The sequence below is a fragment of the Pan troglodytes genome, chromosome 18 (genome assembly GCF_028858775.2).
Source record: "Pan troglodytes isolate AG18354 chromosome 18, NHGRI_mPanTro3-v2.0_pri, whole genome shotgun sequence".
NCBI classification, from domain to species: Eukaryota; Metazoa; Chordata; class Mammalia; order Primates; family Hominidae; genus Pan; species Pan troglodytes.
Window position 1 is genome coordinate 19,663,643 of NC_072416.2, and position 22,753 is coordinate 19,686,395.

Genomic DNA, 22,753 nt, shown 5'->3' on the forward strand with positions numbered 1-22,753 from the left:
TCCTGACTAGGCTGAAATAGTTAATACTAGGGTGGATGTAATTCACACACAAGTTGATACATTTACAATGGGCTCCTTTCTCGAGACACAACTTTGCACAAATCACCTATTAGCTGCTACCTGGAGAAGAAGAAGGGTTTTTCCTTCTCTACCTGAGGGCGAGGAATACCAATGTCTGAGCCACTTCTGACAATTAACCACCTCCATGGAATCCTTGCCCAGCCCCACTTTGCTCCTGCAGCTATGGGGCCAGAAAAACTTGGGTTCAAATTCTAGCATTTAACCAGCTGTGTGATCTTCAGAAAAATCAGGTAAACTCCAGAAGCTTGACAAATGGGGAGAATAATTCTTATAGCTGCATTGAGTGGCTGTGAAAACAAATATGGATCCTATACAAAAAGGGCCCACTTAGTAGGAACACAATACACAGTGGCCGTGATTCTTCTTACTCATCCAGCCAGGCCTCTGTACTCTTAGTGGCCTGAGCGTAGTAAACTAATCTGTGCTAATTTACAGAGCATCTTCAAGTTCGGGTGTTGCAGAAAGAGGCCTCCTTTTTAATGTAAAGAAGGTAGGCTGTGAGTAGGGGCAGGAACAATCCATAAATAGCAGAATGAAATCAAAGTTTCAATTTAGAAAAATGATACAACACAAGGATTCTAGGGTTACTTTTTTTTTTTTTTTTTTCTATTTTGAGACGGAGTCTCCCTCTGTCGTCACCCAGGCTGGAGTGCAGTGGTACAATCTCCACTCACTGCAACCTCCGACTCCCAGGATCAAGCGATTCTCCTGCCTCAGCCTCCCAAGTAGCTGGGATTATAGATGTGCACCACCACACCCGGCTAATTTTTGTATTTTTAGTAGAAATGGGGTTTCACCATGTTGGCCAGGCTGGCCTCGAACTCCAGACCTCAGGTGATCCGCCCGCCTCACCCTCCCAAAGTGCTGGGATTACAGGCCTTGAGTCACCGCACCTGGCCAGATTACTTCTTTAAAGCTCAGGAGACGGAGCTACCTGCTTGCTTTTGTTCCTCCCATGCTGTGGATAACTGGGTAAACTGTCACAGAGCCAGCCAAAATGACACTCCCACCAACAACGGCAGTGAAGATTTAAAGCAGAGATTACAAACGGAGATGTGGTGGGGGGCCAGGTTGGGGAACGGGGACAGGCAAGGACCAAGCGACCTAAGATCCAGGAAATAACTGCCATGAGAAAATTCAGGCACAGACTTAATGGACCTTCAGATTTTTTAAGACTGGCTAGAAATCTGGATTTTCATAGGAAATACTGCTGTTTTTAAATGGGGCTATTAATTTTCAAATGAAGCACCTGAATGAAAACAAGACAAAACAAAACACTCTGAGAGCTAAACCATGCACGTTAACAAGCTGAAATGATCCCAAGCACTGCCAGGTTCAATGCTAGAACAAGACCCCAGGATGTCAGAGCCACCCTGGACTGGTGTTTAATGGTGTTTTCTTTTTTTGTTTTCTTTTTTAGATGGAGTCTCACTCTCTTGCCCAGGGTGGAGTGCAGTGGTGCAATCTTGGTTCATTGCAACCTCTGCCTCCCAGGTTCAAGTGATTCTCCTGTCTCAGCCTCCTGCGTAGCTGGAATTACAGGCATGTGCCACCACACCCGGCTAATTTTTGTATTTTTAGTAGAGACAGGGTTTACCATGTTGGTCAGGCTGGTCTCAAACTCCTGACCTCATGATCTGCCCGCCTCGGCCTCCCAAAGCGCTGGGATTACAGGCATGAGCCACTGCGCCTGGCCTTTAATGGTATTTTCTATTGGAATGAGGAATCCCATCACGTGATGTCACCTACAGGGGGCGCTCAATACTGTATCCCTTCCAGTTGATGGACCATCATGGAGACTTGGGCTCAGCTCAATGCTGAACTGTAGAGATGCTATTTTTTTGACATTGTTCATTTTAAGCGAGAGAGGTGTGAGGGATCTGGGTTGGGGTTCTGGGTGCCTCCAACCCCTGCTGATGTGTTGGACACCAGTGAGGGAGTGAGGAGGACATGGGGCTGGGATCAGGACCCCTGGGTTCAAGTCCATGCTGGTATGACACTCTTTTCCACTACAGGTCAAGTCCCTGAGAGGAAGGACTTGGTCTTGTTTGCGGCTAGAACAGCAACTGGCACACGCCCATGCTTGTTAAGTATTTGAATGACTGGCTGACTGAATGAACGATCTGGGGACGTTGCTTACATTATGGGCCTCAGTCTTCCCATCAATAAAATGAGAATTAACCGTGGGTGCCCTACTGAAAGGGTTGCTGCAATGAGATATTGGACTTGTGGAAGTCCTTGGGGGAAGTAATCAAAAGGGCTGTCACACCATGAGAAACATCTATGGTTATCTTGTCCTTGGCTGACAGAAGGGACTACTTCAGATCCCACGCAGACACGGCGAAGGACAGCTGGTGCCAAGCCTTTCTCCCACCCTCAACCTTTCTGTGGCTGCATGAAACCAGCCTAGAAAATTCCCCAAATGATCACTCAGATTTTCATTTCCATTTTGTACAGGGGTAGGGGTTGAGGTGCTACCTTGCATTGTCCCGGCCGTGTGACTTCAAGAAATTCATATCTCGGTATCGGGAGAGAAACGCCACCAACTGGTCATTTGTCCTGTGGAAACAAACCAAGGGGAGAGTCAGGCCAGACACCGTGGGTACTGTCTTTGTCACAGAAAGCAAGTTTCACCAATTATGTCAGTCTGCTTGAAGCACCTTCTCTGATCACTTGCACACAGGCTGATAAGGCATCCTCTTTATATCGCCATTTTTATGTCACCATCACTGACTCTATCACACTATGTTAAAATGGGCTGTTTGTGCATTTCTCTCCTCTATACTCCAATATACTGGAGACTCTGTGAGGGCAAGTGTGGTGCTCCACATGTTTGGGAATCTCCAGTGCCTGGCACTGGGCTTGGCAAACAGCAAGTCAGCCCAAAGCTAAATGCACAGCAACCTCAGGACCTTTGCATTTGCTTGCCTGGGAAATTTCTCCCAGTATTGCTGGCTTGGCCTTGTCATCAGGTGTCCTTTCAAATACCACCTCTTTAGAGAGACCTTTTCTGACCACTTAACCTAAAGTAGTACCTGCCTCCCGCTCTCTCCCCACCTTTATTACATCACTCTGTTTATAATACTTCACTCTTGTATCACCAGCTGAAAGCACTGACCTTGCTTACATTAGAATGTAAGTTCCACGAGGACAGAGCCCAGCTGAATTTGTTCAACACTGGCATACAGTAAGAGCTATATTAATATTTGTTGAATAAACAAATGAATCAAAGTGATGTGTGTTCAAACTGACTCCTTCAAATGCACTTTGAGCAATGAATGCATCAATGAGTGGACGGATACCAAGTCCTCGATAACCACGGGGCTACTGATTGAGAGAGCTTTAAAAAATATGAAGTCCAATACAAACGAGTGACATCGTTGCCAGCATTGTTATCCCAAATTTATCGCCATCAATCTCAGCACTAGCAGTGTAATCACAGCTAATCAGCTTGCGCATAAAGCTGTGACAGTATTTTAAAAGGCAGTCACACGGGTCTCCATCTGCCAGAAACGCAGTCGCCTCTTCTGCTGAATAAACCCCAACAGGTAAATGGTGCTGATGTGACAGCTCCTTTATCACCAGCCTTCTCTGCTTCGGAATTTTTACTTCAAAGGAAAGCGTTAACTATTGTTTCAAATGGGAGGAACAGAGAAGAGAGCAGAAAGATAAAAAAACATCTCTGGGTTTATAATAGAAGCTAGACCTTCGAGAAGCAGGACAGTGCCTTAGAAAGCAATGCTTGGGCAGAAACAGAAAGATCTGGGGACAGATCCCAGCTCCATGACTGAGTCAGCTGTGTGTCCAAGGATGTCATTTAACCTCACTGAATGGCAGCTTTCTCTGAATGCACCTAGGTTGAAAATTAAACATGCCCAGCACCTAGTAGGCCCATCAAGCATATATACTGAATGGACAACTGGGTGGATTTAAAGGGCACACAGTAGGGGCACAATCAATGCACGTCGTCCTGCTCTGCCTCCCAACTCTTTGGTCTGAGCTGCCCCTACTGCTCACCCCCTCCTTCATTTCCCTGCGCCTCTGCAGTCTTGCCACTCCAAGCCCCTGTTCTCTCACTGGATGACTCATGTTGACCAACTCATAATTCCAGCGGAGGGGGCACAAAGCAGTTAAGAGAGGCAGCAGTGAAAATGAGCGCTGCTCATGTCCCATCCTATTACTGAAATAAACACCAATTCAAAACCAGCCATTCTAGCAGCGGCAGGCACCAGAAACACCCCGTGTGTCTGCAGGGAGTTGAATACAGCACACACACGGAAAGCTAAACCTTGCTGATGGGCACAGAGGTGAACCCAGGGGATGCTCGCAAAGGGCTAACCCCACGTGTCCCTACAATGGTGCATCTCCCGCGTGGTTAAACCCCATCGTGCATGCCAAGGTAAAGTCCACTGGTGCCTCCGACTCTGTTACCTGTAGTTTGTGGGGACAGAGCCTCTTTAATAAGTCACTGGGAGAAGTGGAAACTAAATCGGCCTATAAAAAAAAATTTAAGCAATGTTTCTCTCCAAACCATAAAGAGGCCCATTCCAACTGCGTTTTAACAGCTCTTATTTACCAACCCCCTCACCACTCTCCGCAACAGTTCATTATTGTTGTCCTGATGAATACGAGACAAGTTAACCTCTGAATGGGTCCCCGGCAGTTAGAATAATAAATAAGGTCTCTCAGACACCCTTAGTGGGAGGATTGAAGGGGCCGGGCCGGGGATCCTGGGCCCCCTTCTCGTGAAGCCTCAGGCCTCCCAGGGTCAGCGGCTGCAGTTCCATTTGGCAATCCCAGAAAGCGCCTTTCAGGGCTGTGAGCTGGGGCCATTTTCACATTTACCGCTTCACCGAGTCCCCATCTGACGGGGATGAATAGGCATTTAGCGAATTTACTTAGCGATGCTTCCACGTGAAATCGTCTCAAAAGATGACATCTTGGGGGAGGGAGGGTGGATGAGGAGGGGGCTGAGGTTTCCAGGCCCAGAGCTTTTGGGCAAAGCCGCCTTTCAAAGCCAAGCGCTGTGTGCTTGGCAAAGGATCCTGATGGATTGTCTGGAAGGGTGGGGCGGGGGGACCCCTGCCTACCCCCCTTCCTAGGGGCTCGGGCCCCTCGCTCTCCCTCTGTGGGAAATGCTTGCTCTGAATGCTAAAGCCCATCCTCCCAGTCTTTCTCCAAAGGGAGATGGAATTTGGCTGAGGACCAAATTCTCCTATTGTTGCTTTCAGACGCCTGTCGATAATTGCCTACATAATATTTAGTTCTCTCCAGATAATTAACAGCTTGCGATCTGTTGACATTTTACCCCGTTCCAGTTTCTCGCGCGCTCTCTCTCTCTCTCTCTCTCTCTCTTCCACTCACACACATTTCTCACTCTCTTTTTCTGGTGAAGTCATTTGCCAAATGGTTCCCATAGTTCATCTCTTGTATCTGTCTCGTCATCAATTTCCTCCTACTTTTTGCTGAAATGATTAGAAATCATGTCTCCTGGTCTATGCCAGTTCCTCTGCTCCTGAGGATAACTGGGGCCTGTTGCTACCACCATGGGAGTCACTGGGAAGTCTCTGCTGAAATAAGTAAGAAATAAATGTTAAAATAAACTTACTGGGAGCCATATAAGAATCTTGTTCGAAATGAATAAAAAAATGAGTAATACAATAATCTCCCAAGTCCCAGCCATTTACTAAATGTGCACCATGCCCTAGGCCATGGGGAAAGACTTTTGCCACATTTTATTGCATTTGATAGTCACAATGATGCTAAAAAATGTAAATTTTGGCTGGGTGTGGTAGCTCATGCCTGTAATTCCAGCACTTGGGGAGGCCGAGGCAGGTGGGTCACTTGAGGTCAGGAGTTCGAGACCAGCCCGGCCAACATGATGAAACCCTGTCTCTACTAAAAATACAAACAAATTAGCCAGGTGTGGGCATGTACACCTGTAGTCCCAGCTATCAGGAGGCTGAGGCTGGAGAATTGCTTGAACTTGGGAAGTGGAGGCTGCAGTGAACACAGATCGCTCCACTCCACTCCAGCCTGGGTGAAAGAGTGAGACTCTGTCTCAAAAAAAAAAAAAGGAATTTCACTTCACTCTCATTTTACGGACGGGCAACCGAGACTTAGATAAATCATCCATTTAGTAAAGTGCAGAACCAGAACTGGAACCTGGGGACAAATGTCACAGCTTGTGTTCTCTACTACGAGACGGCCTCTACAAATGATAGTGAATGAATGAGTGAGTGAATGAATGAATGAATGTATTCCATTTCAAGTGCAGAAGAAAAAAAATACAGGCGCGATAATGTCTTCCTCTTCATAGCCTGGTCTGCAGCCCACTGCTATTAGAAATGCCATACTTCAGGCCCCACCCAATACCTATTGAGCAACAGAGCTCACCCAATATCTATTGAGCAAAAATGTGTTTTCAAACAAGATTCCAGATGATGCATGTGCTCTTTAAAATTTCAGAAGCATTGCTGTAAGTCATGTATGACTATGAGTAGTTAATTCTCTGCTTTCCATCTTTATCTGCTCCTCATGGTTTCTTCTGGAGAGCCCGGACTATGAATGAATTACTTTCATTTCAATAAGCCTTAGGTCTTGAGAGTATTAAATAAAAACAATGCACCTAATACCTGTGCCACAGTACTTGGCATATAGTAATCCCCTGATAAATGTCAGCTATTATATAATAGCATTATTATTACCATCTTGAACATCAGAAGCTTAAGACACCTTGAACTGTGGAAAACAGTGTAAAGACCCAACCTGATTTGAACTTGGAAGGCTTTCTGTGCATAAGACCCATGGAATGTTCTGCAGAGCATAGTTTAAGAGATGTCCAAGGCCCCTTCCTGGGGATTTGTCCAAGGTCCCTTCCCAGCTGGTGTCATGACGACTTAGGGACTGGCTCCCAGAGGGCCATGGCACCATTGTGTGTGTGTCTTATCTATATAACAGCTCTGGACATGAAGATATGAAGGAAGAGAGGGCAGAGTTCTCAGGTTCCCATAGCACCCAGGAGCCCAGGCTGTATGGAAAAGGTGCCCTGGGCACACAGAGGCACACAATGCCTGTTTGCTGGTGGCATGTGACAAGAGATGAAGCCTGCTCAGCTTCCACTAGGAAGGAGCCCAACACAAAGCCAACTGCACCCCTCTAGGCTCCCGGTGCCCACCTGGCACTCATGCCCCAGAACCCCTTCCCGACTGCAGGATACTGTCAAGGACTCTGCCAGAGGTGCTCACAGCCCAACGGTGAGGTGACAGGACTAAAGCCAAAGTTATACGCAGGATTTTGTGAATGTCAGGATTCAGGATTTCAAACCTCTGATGCTGCCAGGTGTGCACAGAGCCCAGGGGACACTGGAGTAAGTCCTCCTGGACTGCAATGAACGACCCATTGTGGGGCAGAAACGCACATGAAAGACTATGGGGAGGCCAGGCATGCCTGTAATCCCAGCACTGTGGGAGGCCAAGGCGGGTGGATCATTTGAGGTCAGGAGTTAGAGACCAGCCTGACCAACATGGTGAAACCCCTTCTCTACTAAAAATACAAAAATTAGCCAGGTGTGGTGGCATGCGCCTGTGATCCCAGGCTGAGGCAGGAGAATCGCTTGAACCCAGGAGGTGGAGGTTGCAGTGAGGAGAGATCGCGCCACTGTACTCCCACCTGGAAAACAAGAGCGAAACTCTGTCTCAAAAAAAAAAAAAAAAAGAAAAAAAAAAAAAAGAAAGAAAGACTATGCTGGTGCATGAGGGACTGTGAAGTCAGGCAAGTTGAGGAAGTTGAGGGTTGAGGCGCTTTCAACCTAAGCTGAGAATAGACTACAACAGTGTCTCCCCAACTTCTGCTTCTAGTGTACCCATAATCTTTAAGTTATTTCATATGTCTATTTAATTTAAATTCTACTTTAGCTTTATCTTATGCACCAATGTTTGTGATATTTGATGTCACAAATTTTTTTTTTTTTTTTGGAGACAGAGTCTTGCCATCTTAACCATTTTTCTGAGATCAGACGAGGTTGGGTGTGTTCAGGGTGGTATGTCTGTAGACCATCTTAACCATTTTTCAGTGTACAGTTCAGTGGTACTGGATGGATTCACATTGTTGTGCAACCATCACCAATATCCATCTTCAGAACTCTTTTCATCTTGCAAAACTGACACTCTCTACCTGTTAAATAATAATTCTCTATTTTTCTCTTCTATAGCCCCTGGCAACCCCCATTCTACTTCCTCTCTGCTATTTTAACTATTCTAGGTACCTGACATAAGTGGAATTGTACAGGATTTGTGTTTTGCTGGCTGACTTATTTAACTAGCACCATGTCCTCAAGGCTCATCCATATTGTATCATACCTTAGAATTTCTTTCCTTTTTAAGGCTGAATAATACTCTCTCATGTACCACCTGTATGTTATTTTTTTTCCTGTTACACATTAAAAACATTAACGACCACGTGTCTGTATACTTCTTAAATCAACTGGGCTACCAGAGGCACATATGGAAGAGGTCAACTGTCCTGGTTTGCCCAGGACTGAGGGAGTTCCCACAACACAGGACTTTTAGTTTTAAAACTGGATGGTCCTGAGCAAATGAAGATGAGCTGGTGACCCCAGGCACATGGCTCCATTGAGGGCTGTGTAACCACAGGAGAACTGCACACTCCACAGAGGCAAAAATCTCACCCTCCTGTGATCAACCCAATGTATAGAAAACAAGATAATGGCAGGGCCTATTGTAACCCTTTCCTATGCCTTTAAAATCATTATGAAAGCTTAGATCACAGCAAGATAAAGACTGAAATACCAGCAATAGCAACATCATCATCATCTAACACTTGAATGCCTCCTATGTGGTATTTGCATCTATTAACTCACTTAATCCTCATGACAACCCTAAGAGGTAGATGCTATTATATTTATATCCATTTGTTATTATATAAACGGGAACATGTATATACATGGATTTTTGTGTAATGACCTATGCTGCTTCTCTCACTCATCAGCACGTACAGGCAGACTTCATCCTTTTAACGGTTGCACAGGATCCTATAGAATGGGCGTAGCCAGCTGGGCATGGTGGCTCATGCCTGTAATCTCAGCACTTTGGGAGGCCAAGGCAGGCGGATCATGAGGTCAAGAGATTGAGACCATCCTGGCCAACATGGTGAAACCTGGTCTCTACTAAAAATACAAAAAAAAAAAAATTAGCCAGGCATGGTAGTGGGCGCCTGTAATCCCAGCTACTCGGGAGGCTGAGGCACGAGAATTGCTTGAATCTGGGAGGCGGAGGTTGCAGTGAGCCGAGACTGTGCCACTGCACTCCAGCCTGGGTGACAAGAGTGAAACTCTGTCTCAAAAAACAAACAAACAAAAAGAATGGGCATAGCCAATGCCCTAGTGATGGACACTTAGGTCATTTCCATTTTCTCCCCCTTACAACTACTGCTCCATTGAACACCCTTGCATAACTATCTTTTCACATGTGGGCATGATAGGTTTCTGTAGGATCAAATTTGCAGATATGGAATTGTTCACTCTAGGATTATTTTTCAGTCTTTAATTTCAGAAGGCAAACTACACGGAATGAGACTTCTCTAAGAATTGCCCAAGACTCACATCATTGCACAGAAACCAAGCCTGTGGCTGCCAGGAGCATGGGGAGGAAGAAGGAAATTGCAAAGGTGATGGAGTTGGGATGTCTTGCAGAGCTGGCAGGCTCTTGGCTCCTCCAGCAGGCTGGTGGGGTTAAGCAGGGGACTTCTGGGTTCCCCAAAGGACCAACCACCAGCGGACCCTGGAAAACAAAGGAGGCTCACATGGAGATGGAAAGGACCTTCTGTCAAGCAACGGGGTCAGGGCAGAACCATCCTCTCCCATGCCTGGAGCAGCTGCTGCAGCTGGTGCTCATCTGTCTGCCAACAGAACCAGCATCTGGACTATGGGGCAGCACCTCGGACAGTGCTTTTCAGGACCATGGCTGTAGTCCTGGGATGAGCAGGCGTTGAGTCCAATTCCGATCTGTTCCTCCAGGACCTGACACATAGAAGGTGCTAAGTAAGTATTCACTGCTTAATGCAAGCCCAAGTAGAGGCCCGGTATGCAGGGTTCATCTCTGTGGCTTCTATGCTCAGCACAGACAGTACCTGCCCCATGGGAAGGGCTCAGTCCATCATTCACTTTTTTTTTTTTTTGAGGTAGAGTCTCGCTCTGTCACCCATGCTGGAGTGCAGTGGCACGATCTCCGCTTACAGTAACCTCCACCTCCTGGGTTCGAGAGATTCTCCTGCTTCAGCCTCTTGAGTAGCTGGAATTATAGGCGTGCACCACAATGTCCAGCTACTTTTTTTTTTTTTTTTTTTGGTATTTTTAGTAGAGATGGGGTTTCGTCATGTTGGCCAGGCTGGTCCTGACCTCAGGTGATCTGCCTGCCTCAGCCTCCAAAGTGCTGGGACCACAGACATGAGGCCCTGTGCCTGGCCCATCATCCACTTCTGTATCCACATCTCTGCCCATTCCATACCCTCTGCCAGGAATGCTCCTCCCTACGTCTTTGCCCAATGAACTGGGGGGTGATTTGGGGGAAGGAATCCCAGAGTCAGGGTACTCATGAGAAAATGCTTCATAATAACAATTGCAGAAAGATTTCCCTTTGTTGCTCACCAAGTGTTAAGTGCTCGTCCTCCTTAATTTTACAATACACATCCAGGAGGTACTCATTTGCGGATGAATAAACTAGGACTGGAAGAGCCTTCACAGCTTGTGCCAGGTCTTATGAGTGGTGGAGGGGAGATGCAGACCTCAGTGCCCCAGGGCCAGAGCCTGAGCTGTTTTCAATCCCGCTTTCCCCGTGGTGAATAAGCTTCAGGAATGTGATCCATTTCTGTAGACAGAGGCAGGAAATAAACAGGAAACTGCAGCTGCCTTCTGAAGCCTCCTACTTCCCTTCAAAGGGACTGTTGTTGAGTGCGAGTCGCACAACAGGAATTGATACAGGTAGAACCTCTGTTCAGGGTGTATGTCTTTTTCCTGTGCTCCTGTAAAATCTGAAGTCCAGCAAGTTTCCTCCTCCCCCTGCCTCATGAATGGATTCTAACCCATCTTTCCATCTCGTGAATGGATTCTAACCCATCCTTCATCTCGTGAATGGATTCTAACCCATCCTTCATCTCGTGAACGGATTCTAACCCATCCCTCCATCTCGTGAACGGATTCTAACCCATCCTTCATCTCGTGAAGGGATTCTAATCCATCCTTCCATCTCGTGAACGGATTCTAATCCATCCTTCCATCTCGTGAACGGATTCTAACCCATCCTTCATCTCGTGAACGGATTCTAACCCATCCTTCCATCTCGTGAACGGATTCTTACCCATCCTTCCATCTCGTGAACGGATTCTAACCCATCCTTCCATCTCGTGAACGGATTCTAACCCATCCTTCCATCTCGTGAACGGATTCTAACCCATCCTTCCATCTCGTGAACGGATTCTAACCCATCCTTCCATCTCGTGAACGGATTCTAACCCATCCTTCCATCTCGTGAACGGATTCTAACCCATCCTTCCATCTCGTGAACGGATTCTAAACCATCTTTCCCCAGGGCTTATCTGGGGGAGGAGGAGACACTGCCAGTGCTCTCTCCTCCACACTCCAGACGGTTTATGCAAGGACCTTATTGACATCTTCTCACCCACTGGAAAAATCAGGGAAGTCCAGGGTTGCAGACCAACAGTGAATAAAGGCCAAGTTCGGGACTCGCCGAAGAAGAGACAAGAGCAAAAGAACTGGAAAAAAGGCAAATCCCTGATTCAAATGCAGTCAAAGCACATGCACTTGTATGTTCACTGAAGCACTATTAACAATAGTAAAGACATGGGATCGATATAGGTGCCCGTTAATGGTGAACTGGATAAGGAAGATGCGGTACATATACACCATGGAACACTGTGCAGCCATCAAAAGAACAAAATCATGTCCTTTGCTGCAATATGGATGCAGATGGAGGCCACTGTCCTAAGTGAATTAACAGAGGAACAGAAAGCTAAATACCACATGTTCTCACTTATAAGTGGGAGCTAAAAATTGGGTTCTCACGGACATGAAAATGGGAACAAACACTGGGGACTACTAGAGAGGGAAGAGGAGGAGGGCAAAGGCTGAAAAATAACCTAGTGGGTACAATGCTCACTTACCTAGGTAATGGGGGCCTTCATACCCAAAACCTCAGCATCACACAATATACCCCTGGAGCAAACCTGCACACATACCCACTGAATCTAAAATAAAAGGTGACTTTTTTTTTTAAGTTTAAAAAGTAGTCCAAATGTACAGAGACTTATTTTGCTAAGATACGGAGGAAAAGGTATGAAAAATGCTAAAGAGTATGTTTTCCTGGACTCCACAGGCATAATTCCAGCCACCATGAGCAACTGAGGAAAAGTGAACTGGATAAAATGCCGGCCCGGCCTCCAGGCTCCTCTCTACCTCGTCCTCCAGGAAGCAGCTGCAGGATCTTCCTAAAACATGAGTCTGACCATGTCACCCTTTGACTCAGTACCTTCAGCGGCTCTCCATCATCTGAAGGACAATGTCCTTACCCCTTGGCAAAGCATGCAAGGTTGTTTGTGACCCGGCACTGCCTACTCAATCTTTGGAATTACTTGAAGTTTTCTAAATGTTCTGTGTTCTTTCATAACTCTAAGACTGTGCAAGCACTGTTTGGTCTCCTGGGAAAAATATGACTTCCACTTCTTCAATAGGTCAGGCCCTGTGACAAACGCCTGGGACAGGAGTGGGTAAGATGGTTGTGGCACCTGTCCTCAAGGAACGCACAGAACACTGGGGGATGCAGACATATAGGTAGGTCCCTGTGATATGAAGTGAGACAGCAGATGAATTGAAGCACGAGCATTCAGGGGAGGCTACAAAAAGTATGCTGGGGACACCAGGGGGACAGTACCTCCTTCTACAAAGGCAGGCAGCAAACTGGAGAACTACCTGGTTGATACAACCCAATCAGTTTTAATTGGATTTACCTTTTTGTACTGACAAAAATGATGTGGCATTACAACACACTCATTGTATTTGAATGGACCGGCAAACCATTTCACAAAGCCTCAGTGCTTTCACAGGACATTTGTAAGAAACACATTTTTCATTTTAAACATACATATGCCTTTCTAAGAGGCAGTTTATCTGATGTTCTATCAATGAGAACTCTTAACACACCAGCCCTTCCTTCAGACGGCTGTAATGGAAAGGTAACTGACAAGAATCAGCACCCAGGGGCCACGCAGGAACCCAGGACGCCACCGGAATCATGAATGAACTAAACTGACATTCTGCTTGGTGGGTTGGGGGGCGGGCGGGGAGGGTGGGGATCGTGTGTGTGCACATATGTACATGAAGTCTATTTAACTGTATTTTGATTCTCTTAAGTCTGCTTGTCCTCACATGCCATGAGGCATCTCAAATGTGCACAACATTTAGTTAACCAAATTCTGCATTCCCATACAATGATTGATTACAGCCAGTTATTTGATTTGGTCTTCAGGGAACCAGGGGAGGTCCACTTCAGAGGGCATCGAAAGATTGAATCTTAAAAGTAAATGCAATTTAAGTAGGAAAGCCAAGACACGGCTACAAGGAAAGCTGTTTTCAGAGAGGTGTTTACAGTAGTTTCTCTCTGATCCTTGCCACTTTCTTGCCGTTTGATTTTGAGCAAGTTCCTCAGGCTCACTGAGCCTTGGTTTTCTAATCTGCCAAATGGGAGCATTTAACAATGGTCTATGAGTTACTTGTGTGTTGTGGGTATGGTACATGCAGTGCCTGGTGCATAGCAGGTGCACAGTAACTGGAGGTCCTTGGAAAGAAGTTTCTATATTCTTCGCTAGAAATGCAGAGGGAAAGGCATGTCCACCCCTTGCTAGTTTCCTACCAAGCTGTGACATTTCAATTCTTACACACTTGTGGTTCCTAGCAAAAATTTAAGTTATGTATGTTCAAGTTGCTTGACTGTAAGCTACCTGAGGACAAGAACTTTATCTGGGTCATCTATGTTCCCCAACTGTCCAGCACAGAGGCCAGGAACATGACAGGTTCCATCAGCCTTATGCCTATTTCTCTTTGGGTCCCCAGGCCCATTTCACTGTAGCTCATGGAAACTGCTCAGCACAACTGTGTTGCAGGACAGAATGAGGGCTTTTGTCCATACCATCCCTAATGCCAGAAACATCCTTCCTACACCTTTGCCTAGAAAACTCCTGCTTGCCTTTGCAAAAGCCAGCTCAATGTCAGTTCCACTGGGAAGGGCTGGAGTATAAATAACCATTGAATGGCACTGAACTGTACTGACACGCTGACCTTTCTCTTTGTGCTTATGGCTGAGAACAGATACCTTTTTCACCATTCATCCTGCCCTGGGTTTATTCAAATAATCACCATGACCTATAATACTAATTTGTCCATTTCCATTTCACCACATAGGTCTTCCTAATGCACCTACACTAATGTATCAGAATTTGCAGTGGTTAAAATAATGCAGATCTGACATCAGAGAAATGTAGGTTTGAGTCCTAGTTCTACTACTTATTGGCTGTGTGGCCTTGGGCAGGTCATTTTTAGCTAGTTGATGCTCAATTTTGTCATTTTTAAAATTGAGGATAATAACACTATTTACCTTATAGAGTTGAAGATGTAATGAAATAAGAGGGAATAATCTGTTGCTTGCAACTACAAAATTCTAGCTGATACAGAAACTGGTATCAGAAGTCAGGTAATGAGTGTTGAGCCAGTGAAAACAAGAGAGATCTAGTACAGCTTAGGTAACCTAGCCCACAGAATGCTAGAATGTCAGATCTTATTATTGTTATTATTTTTATTATCATGAATTCTCCAGGACTAGAGTCTGCACTGTGCCAGGAGTAGGATACAGCAAGGATCTCTAACTCCCAGAACTTTGGGACTGGGTCAGTTTGGATTTCAGCTCCAAGGTGAGATTGAGCTTGAAGGACAGTTGATAGTGTCACCAAGCATCTCATTCTCCTTGGGCAGCTTGCCACATTCACCTGCCTGTCTGTATTGGAACAAGGTCAAAATGCACTGCAACACAGGCAAGAAGTCATACACGCCATGGAAAAACAAACACTGTGGTTTCTGCAACACAGAGATAGATTCTGGAGGATCAGGACATGCTGCGTCCAGTAGACTCTTTACCCACAGATTTCCAAGGTTACTTGTTTATCTCAGAGGGCTGATGAGAAATTTCAAAAGGATTTTTAAGCAGATTTTTTCTTTTTAAACAGAGGACACAGGCCTTGAAGTAACTTGTCAGTTCCTAGGCAAAGAAAACTTCAGAAATGATTTAAATGAGACGTTATCACATAGATCATCGGTTTTTAAGCTGCATCTGGGGGAACCCCAGGTTGGGGCTGGGCAGCTGGGGCCTCAAGACACCTCAGTTGAGGTTTCCTTACTGAGGATTCACTTCCACCCCTCTACTGGGTAAAATTTCAATTGTGCAAAAATGGTTTAGTAGCCTAAAAACAAGTGTTCAAAAATCATTTAAAAAATGGCCAGTTTAACTTCCAGTTCTCTTTTGGGAGAGGAAGGAGGCTGGCATCTTACTCAATAGCAGAACTGGCTGAGCTCTGCCCTCACTAACTGCCCAATCTTGGGCGGATGACAATTTTTCTGAACAGCACTGTTGCCTTTATAATAACAGGAATCGCAATATGACATGCCTTGTGGAGTTGTTTTGGGGTTAGAAGGAATGATATCAGGTTAACCTGTTAGCATGGGTACTTGGTGTACAGTAAATACTTAGTAAGTATTAACTATGTTACTCTTGCAGCTGTGAATTAAATTTCTTTTTTTTCCCTCCTTCCTTCCCTCCTCTCTCCCTTTTTTTTCCTCTCCCTCTTCCATTTCTCTTTCCTTTTCCTTTCTCCTTTTCTTTCCTTTCTCTTCCTGCATCCTGCCTACTCAATCTTTGGAATTACTTGAAGTTTTCTGAATGTTTTGTGCTCTTTCATAACTCTAAGATCCTGCAAGCTCTATTAGCTTTCCTGGTAAATACAATTTCCCAATTCTTCAACAAGTCAGGCCCTGCCATAAGCATTTGCTGAGCATCTTCCTATGTGCCAAAGACTGTGTTCATTTCTTTTTTTTTTTTTGAGACGGAGTCTCGCTCTTGTCGCCCAGGCTGGAGTGCAGTGGCATGATCTCGGCTCACTGCAACCTCTGCTTCCCAGGTTCAAGCGATTATCCTGCCTCAGCCTCCTGAGTAGCTGGGATTACAAGCGTCCACCACCAGATCTGGCTAATTTTTGTACTTTTTAGTAGAGATGGGGTTTTGCCATGTTGGCCAGGCTGGTCTCAAACTCCTGACCTCAGGTGATCCGCCTGCCTCAGCCTCCCAAAGTGCTGGGATAACAGGCGTGAGCCACCGCACCTGGCCGACTGTGTTCATTTCTGACTTGAGACATGAATTCTGCTTTTTCAACAGCTGGGTATCACTTTGAGTTGTATCGGCCCATTTCATTGAGGACATTTAAGCCCGGGTTTTATTTGACTGTACATGAGCTCATACCTCCTGCTTCTTGGGTAAAAGCTATTCATTTACAGATATTTCTTTCTTTTCCCAGAGAGGTATTTACTCAGGGGCAATACCTTAGTCCTGCTCCTTCTGCGCTCCTATGGTGACTGATACAGTGCTTTACTAACAAACAAACAAACAAACAAACAAAAAAAACCAAATTAGTAACAAATGTCATCTGGGATCTGATCACATAAACTCTGCCGGGAAGATGCTGACACAAGTTCATTGCTCGCTGATGAATTATTTTCAGTGCCAGGTCTCTGAGTATTTAAATGGCTGCATTGTAAAAACAGGATCGTATTATAAATTGTCAAACAGGACGTGTAGCAGATGAAGGCAGATTTGTGCACGCCACACTACCTCCATGTACTCACTCAGCAAACATTTATGTTACAGCTACTATGAGTCACGTGCTGTTTCAGATGCTGGAGAAACAGTGAAGATGAAGACAAAATCCCCCTGAGAATGGAGCTTTGGTGTTCCGTGGCATCCACGTACATCCTGGATTAGCTTCCCTCTATGCATTAAGAGCATACTAGTCACATACCATCCTTGCTAGAATCAAGAACACAGGCACTCTGCCCACTTCCTGTGTTTTGTGGCTCAAATGAGGAACCTCAGTTGAGCGAGGCTTGGCTAGCACCACGTCTGGCATATTATAGTTGCTCAATGCACACAGGGACAAAGGTTGAATGCAATCTCCGAGTCTGTGCCAGGTTTCTGGAATGGAATTCACAAACTCGGATAGAATTCCTTTCAAGCTAAGGCAGATACATCAGCAGGTCCAGCTGAGATGAGCCCAACTGAGTGATAGCTTGACGTGCTGCTGTTCTGCAGAAACATCATTCGGCAAAAGGTGAAATAGGTTTAAAGCTCATCTCTGCTCCTTAGTCCTTGTGGTACCACCTTGCAGGTTTCTTTATCCTTCTGAGCCTCAGTTTCCTTGTCTGAGTTGGGCAAAGATTTGATGAGATCATGGATGTGGAAGACTCAATCCAGCGCCTGCCACATAGTAATCGCTTGATTATCTGGTAGCCCTTGTTTTGTATTTGGCTCTGAGTGAGGGAGAAGGGTGGCAGGCTTCCTCAGGCTGCAATGTGCAGTCATCAAAGGTTTTCCCAGGGAAGCTGTGGTCCTTGGGATGTTGACGAACCCAAGAGTTGGAGACCAAACCAAGACCAATCTCTCTGTGGTTGTTCCCTGGCTGGTCCTCCAGAGGGTGGCCAAAAAAATAAATAAATAAACACAAAAGAAAGATATACATCTACAGAAGCTGAAATTCCTCTGTTTTTCTACTTTATTACTTCTTCCCTTTTTCTCTAAAGTAGCTGAACCACATATGTTAAGAGTCATTGTAATACTGAAAAGAATGGAAAACAGGTGTTCAAACAAAACTTGGCCAGGCTATTCATGGCAGCACTACTCACAATAGCCCAAAGTAGTAACAGCCCAAATGTCCATCACCTGCTGAATGGATAAAGCCAAATGAGGTCTATCCAGACAATGGGATATTAGTCAGCCATAGAAAGAGATGAAGTACTGATACAAGCTACAATGCAGATGAACCTTGAAAACATAATGCTAAGTGAAAGAAGCCAGACGTGAAATACCCACATGTTGTATGATTCCATTTATATGAAATATTCAGAGTTGGCAAATCCACAGAAACAGAAAGCAGACTGGGGGTTGCCAGGGGTTGGGGGTCAGAGGGGAATGAGGAGTGACTACTTAATGGGTACAGGTTTTCCTTCTGGGGTAACTAAAATGCTTATAACTAGATAGTGATTATGCTCATATACCATTGTGAATGTATTAAGTGCCACTAATTTCAATTGTATATTATTTTTGGCATATTAAATATAACTTGTTTTTTGAGATGAAGCCTCACTCTGTTGCCCAGGGTAGAGTGCAGTGGTGCGATCTCCGCTCACTGCAACCTCCACCTCCTGGGTTGAAGATTCTCCTGCCTCAGCCTCTCAAGTAGCTGGGATTACAGACATGCACCACCACATCTGGCTATTTTTTTGTATTTTTAGTGGAGACAGGCTTTCATCATGTTGGCCAGGCTGGTCTCGAATTCTTGACCTCAAGTTACCGCCCTCTTTGGCCTCCCAAATTGCTGGGATTACAGGTGTGTGCCACCACATCCGGCCAACATATTTTAATGTTATTATTTATGTTTTTATTTTTATGCCACAATAAAAATATGCCAGTTAAACCCCAAAATTTCAAACTGAGAAATAAAACAACAGCTACAATAATAACCATGTTTGGTGTATCATACCTATTTTATATACGCTATCCACCTAATCCTCACAACCCCCCTAAAATAGGCAGCAGTAGCTCCATTTTACAATGGAACAAACTTCTCAAAACTTGGGCAACTTGTCTAATAATCATGATGATCATAATAATAATAAGTATAGGATATAAGAGTTGCTTGCTGAGGCACTTGTTACGTATCGGCTCAGTTTGCCTTCCCAACATCATCATGATGTACATATTATCATTATCACCCATTTTACAGAGGAAGATGAACAGAGAGGTTAAGTGACTTGGCCTAGGTTAGACAGCCCACAGGTAACGGAAACAGGGATTTGCACCCAGGTCATTTGACCTCAGAGTCCACATGCATCACCACTGGAGCCCGCAGGCGTGGTCATGGAGCCGGGAAGGAATGTGGACACCTGCAGAACTTACCTCCCTGTCCTCTCTCATGGAAAATGGGAACAGACTAGATATCTGCTCCGTGACATCAAGTGACTTCATGGGATCCAGACCTTCCCCCAGGCTGCGTGGAAGCCAGCATGTAGCCAGACAGGTGTGATATGTGAATGTCCCTCTGGCCTGCCAGGCTCCCAGACACAGATCCTTGATATTTGTGCAGGCACCTCCACTTTACGTGGAGAAGCAGCTGAGCCAACCTTAGGATTCATGAGTACCTACCACGGCTCACTGTCCTTTTGAAATAAACTCTCCAGCTCTTTGGAATGTTTTCTGTTTTCATGGTGGTGAAATCTGAAAATGCCTCTAGGTGAAAAGACATAAGTAAAGACAAAACCCCTCCACTGGTCCTCAATCTAGGAATAAGCCCAGAGATGTTTTTAATAAATGGGGAATGCAAAAAAAATGCAGTAAAATATCAGTGACTCTCCTGGCACTTAGAAATAAAGAACCACAGCCACTGCAGCCACAGTGGTGTTATATGGGACAAACACTGAGCACTCATTTGCTCCTTCATGCCTTACTTCAGTAAGTACTTACTGAGCTCTCACTATGTGCCAGGCACTGTACCAGGAATAAGACACAGTGGTGAGCAAAACAGATGTCATCTCTCCACTTGTGGAACTGTCGCCTGCGCAGCTTGGGTCACCATCACTGTCATCATTTCTCGAGCTCTTTCTCTGGGTCAGGCAAGGTGCTACACATTTCACAGCTTCATCCTTACAGTAAAGGCTGAGGCGGGTGATGGTTCCCATTTTACAGATGAGAAAACTGAGGCAGAGATAGGTTGAGCAACGTGCCCAGGGTCATGTGGCCAGTAAACAGAACAGCTGAAAATTGAACTCAGGCTCTGCTGCCTCCTCAAGTGCACACTTTCAACCGCTTTGCTACACTGGCCTGAGGGCCTGAGCCCTGGAAAATTCCTGCCGACTAGCAGAAGGAGGTTTGTAGGTCCAGTTCCAGATCCAGCTTACAGGGTCTCTCCAGGAAACCCAGGGCCACGAAGCCTAAGAATAAGGTATGCTGCAGAAAAGCTCAACACCAAGAGAAAATAATAGCAACAAAGCAACAGGAGGCATTTAGCATGGTGGAAAGTAATTACCTGAGCTATAATGTACATATCTACTAGCAAAAAATACTAGCTATCATGTTTCCCCTCCTCCAGCAGGCTGGTACAGTCTTCTACTTTTTTTTTTTTTTTTAACTTTCTTTTTCCCACTGCCAAGCAACTGATTATAAACTGAACCAATCTCATCATGGCATTTTCTAATAGAAAACTTTTCAAAGGCTGCCCATTGCTTATAGGATAAGCTTGGACTCCTTAACCTGGCTCTAAAGGTCCCACACGGTCTGGCCCCCACCTGCCTCTCTGGCCTCATTCTATTGGCTTATCCCCTTGCCACACTCTATCCACATAAGCCTCTTTTCATTTACCACAGAAGCCATGTTTTCTCCTGCCTCAGTGCCTTTGTGCATGCAGCCCCTGCTGCTTACAATGTTCACCGCCCCCTTTTTTTTCACCCAGTTAATTCCTCCTCTTCTTTCAACTTTCAGGAAACCACTGGGCAGAGGGCACTCCAGCCTGCTGCCCATCTCCTTCTTAGTTTTATGTAAAAGGAGGGGGAACTGATGGTAGGATTACTTAGTGCCAGTGAGATTGCTTGAGACATGGTTATGGGATGGGTACTTCTCCAGGGAAGCTTTCCCTGGTCCTTTAGAAGAGAAGGGGTGATATGCATGTCTGTTTCCTGCATTATATGCATGCAAATTTCTTTCCTGACAATGTCATGAAGATGTCATTATTTGATGGCTTACTCTGTATATTCCTCAAAGGCAGCGATGTTAATGGTTCTATTGGTGTCTGTAACCCCAGGTCCTGGCAAATGTCTGGCACACAGTAGGTTTCCAACAAGCATCTGTTGACTGACTAGAATGTATGAATGAATGAACAAATTCACAGTGAGGCCCTACAGCTGATAGTTCATTAAAATGTATTTTGTGGACATCACCTTGGTTAAAAATCTCTCTCTTCCTGAACTAACATTGCAACCTGAGACAGACTTCCAAGATAAATTACAGGAGGGGAGCCCAGACACACCCAGGCAGTGAGTCAGTAGAAAACCAGACACACAAGATCAACTGGATTTATAGAAAGTACTAGAGGAACACATGTCCAGTCACTCTGGGAAATCTTTGAGAATTAGCTGGCATTAAGGCATTAGTCAGCAACTTGCCTGGTCAACCAAGGAAAGATAAATGAGCTCTGTGCTTTTAGCGGGGGAGCAGAAACCTGGGGTAAGTGCTGAAATCAATGAGTCTCAGGATTCAATGACATTAACCTTTTTGATTCAGATTGAGGAAGGTGGTGCAGGGTGAATTACGGTGCTAATGAGGACCAGGTATTTATCCTGCGTTTAGGCAGAGAAGGCTGGGTGGTAAGAAAACACGGTATGCTCTGGCTGGCAGGAACTCTGCGGGGCTGGATAGCCATGGAGGACTGTCTGTGTGCAAACTGCCTGTCTCCTCTCAGCCGCCCCTGGTCAGGCAACACTGATGGGTGAGCTGTGTTTCATGTGCTCCTTACCAGCTCAAGGTCAGAAATGGCACACGAAGTAGGTTAGGGGAACATAAAATAAAGGGAGCCTGCTGTTTAATAAGGGGTTCAGCTACCCAGGACTGGGTAGAAATCCAGGTCAAGGCCTAGGGGAGGTGGACCAGAAGGCCTTGGGGATCTCCATCACTCATTCTCTATCCAGGGTCCTGAAGTCTGAAGCACTTGAGGTGATTCAGATTCAACCCCACCTGGGTTGACAGAATCATCTAAGATAGTGAAGCAAAGGCCATACCTAGGAAGATGGGTGAGTGGGTTGGCACTAAATTTGAAAGGGCTGAGATATACGTGTTCTGGGCAAGGCCATGATCTGAAACATGGGAGATCTGGCGGAATGATCAAGTGCAAACTATTGCCTGCCACCTGTTTTTAGAAAGAAAATTTTACTGGAACACAGTCATACCCATTCATTTACATACTGTCTATGGCTGCCTTAGTATTACAACGGCAGAGTTTCGTCATCCTGAGAGACATATATATACCACAAAACCTAAAATATTTACTATCTGGCCTTTTATTAAAAACTTTTGAGGCTGGGCGTGGTGGCTCATGCCTGTAATCCCAGAACTTTGCGAGCTCAAGGCAGGCAGATGGCTTGAGCCCAGGAGTTTGAGACTAGCCTGGGAAACACGGCAAAACCCTGTCTCTACAAAAATACAAAAATTATCCAAGTGTGGTGACATGAGCCTGTAATCCCAGCTACTCAGGAGGCTGAGATGGGAGGACCACTTGA

At 45.4% G+C, this 22,753-nt stretch overlaps 1 protein-coding gene across 2 annotated transcripts in view; it reads right to left on the bottom strand.

Moving 5' to 3' along the window:
* Positions 1 to 22,753, bottom strand: part of XYLT1 (xylosyltransferase 1) — a 367,139-nt gene that overhangs the window by 53,697 nt on the left and 290,689 nt on the right. For both annotated transcript variants that reach the window (XM_009430383.5, NM_001037289.1), the window contains 1 exon segment: positions 2,560 to 2,640. In XM_009430383.5, the coding sequence (XP_009428658.3) occupies positions 2,560 to 2,640 (81 nt within the window).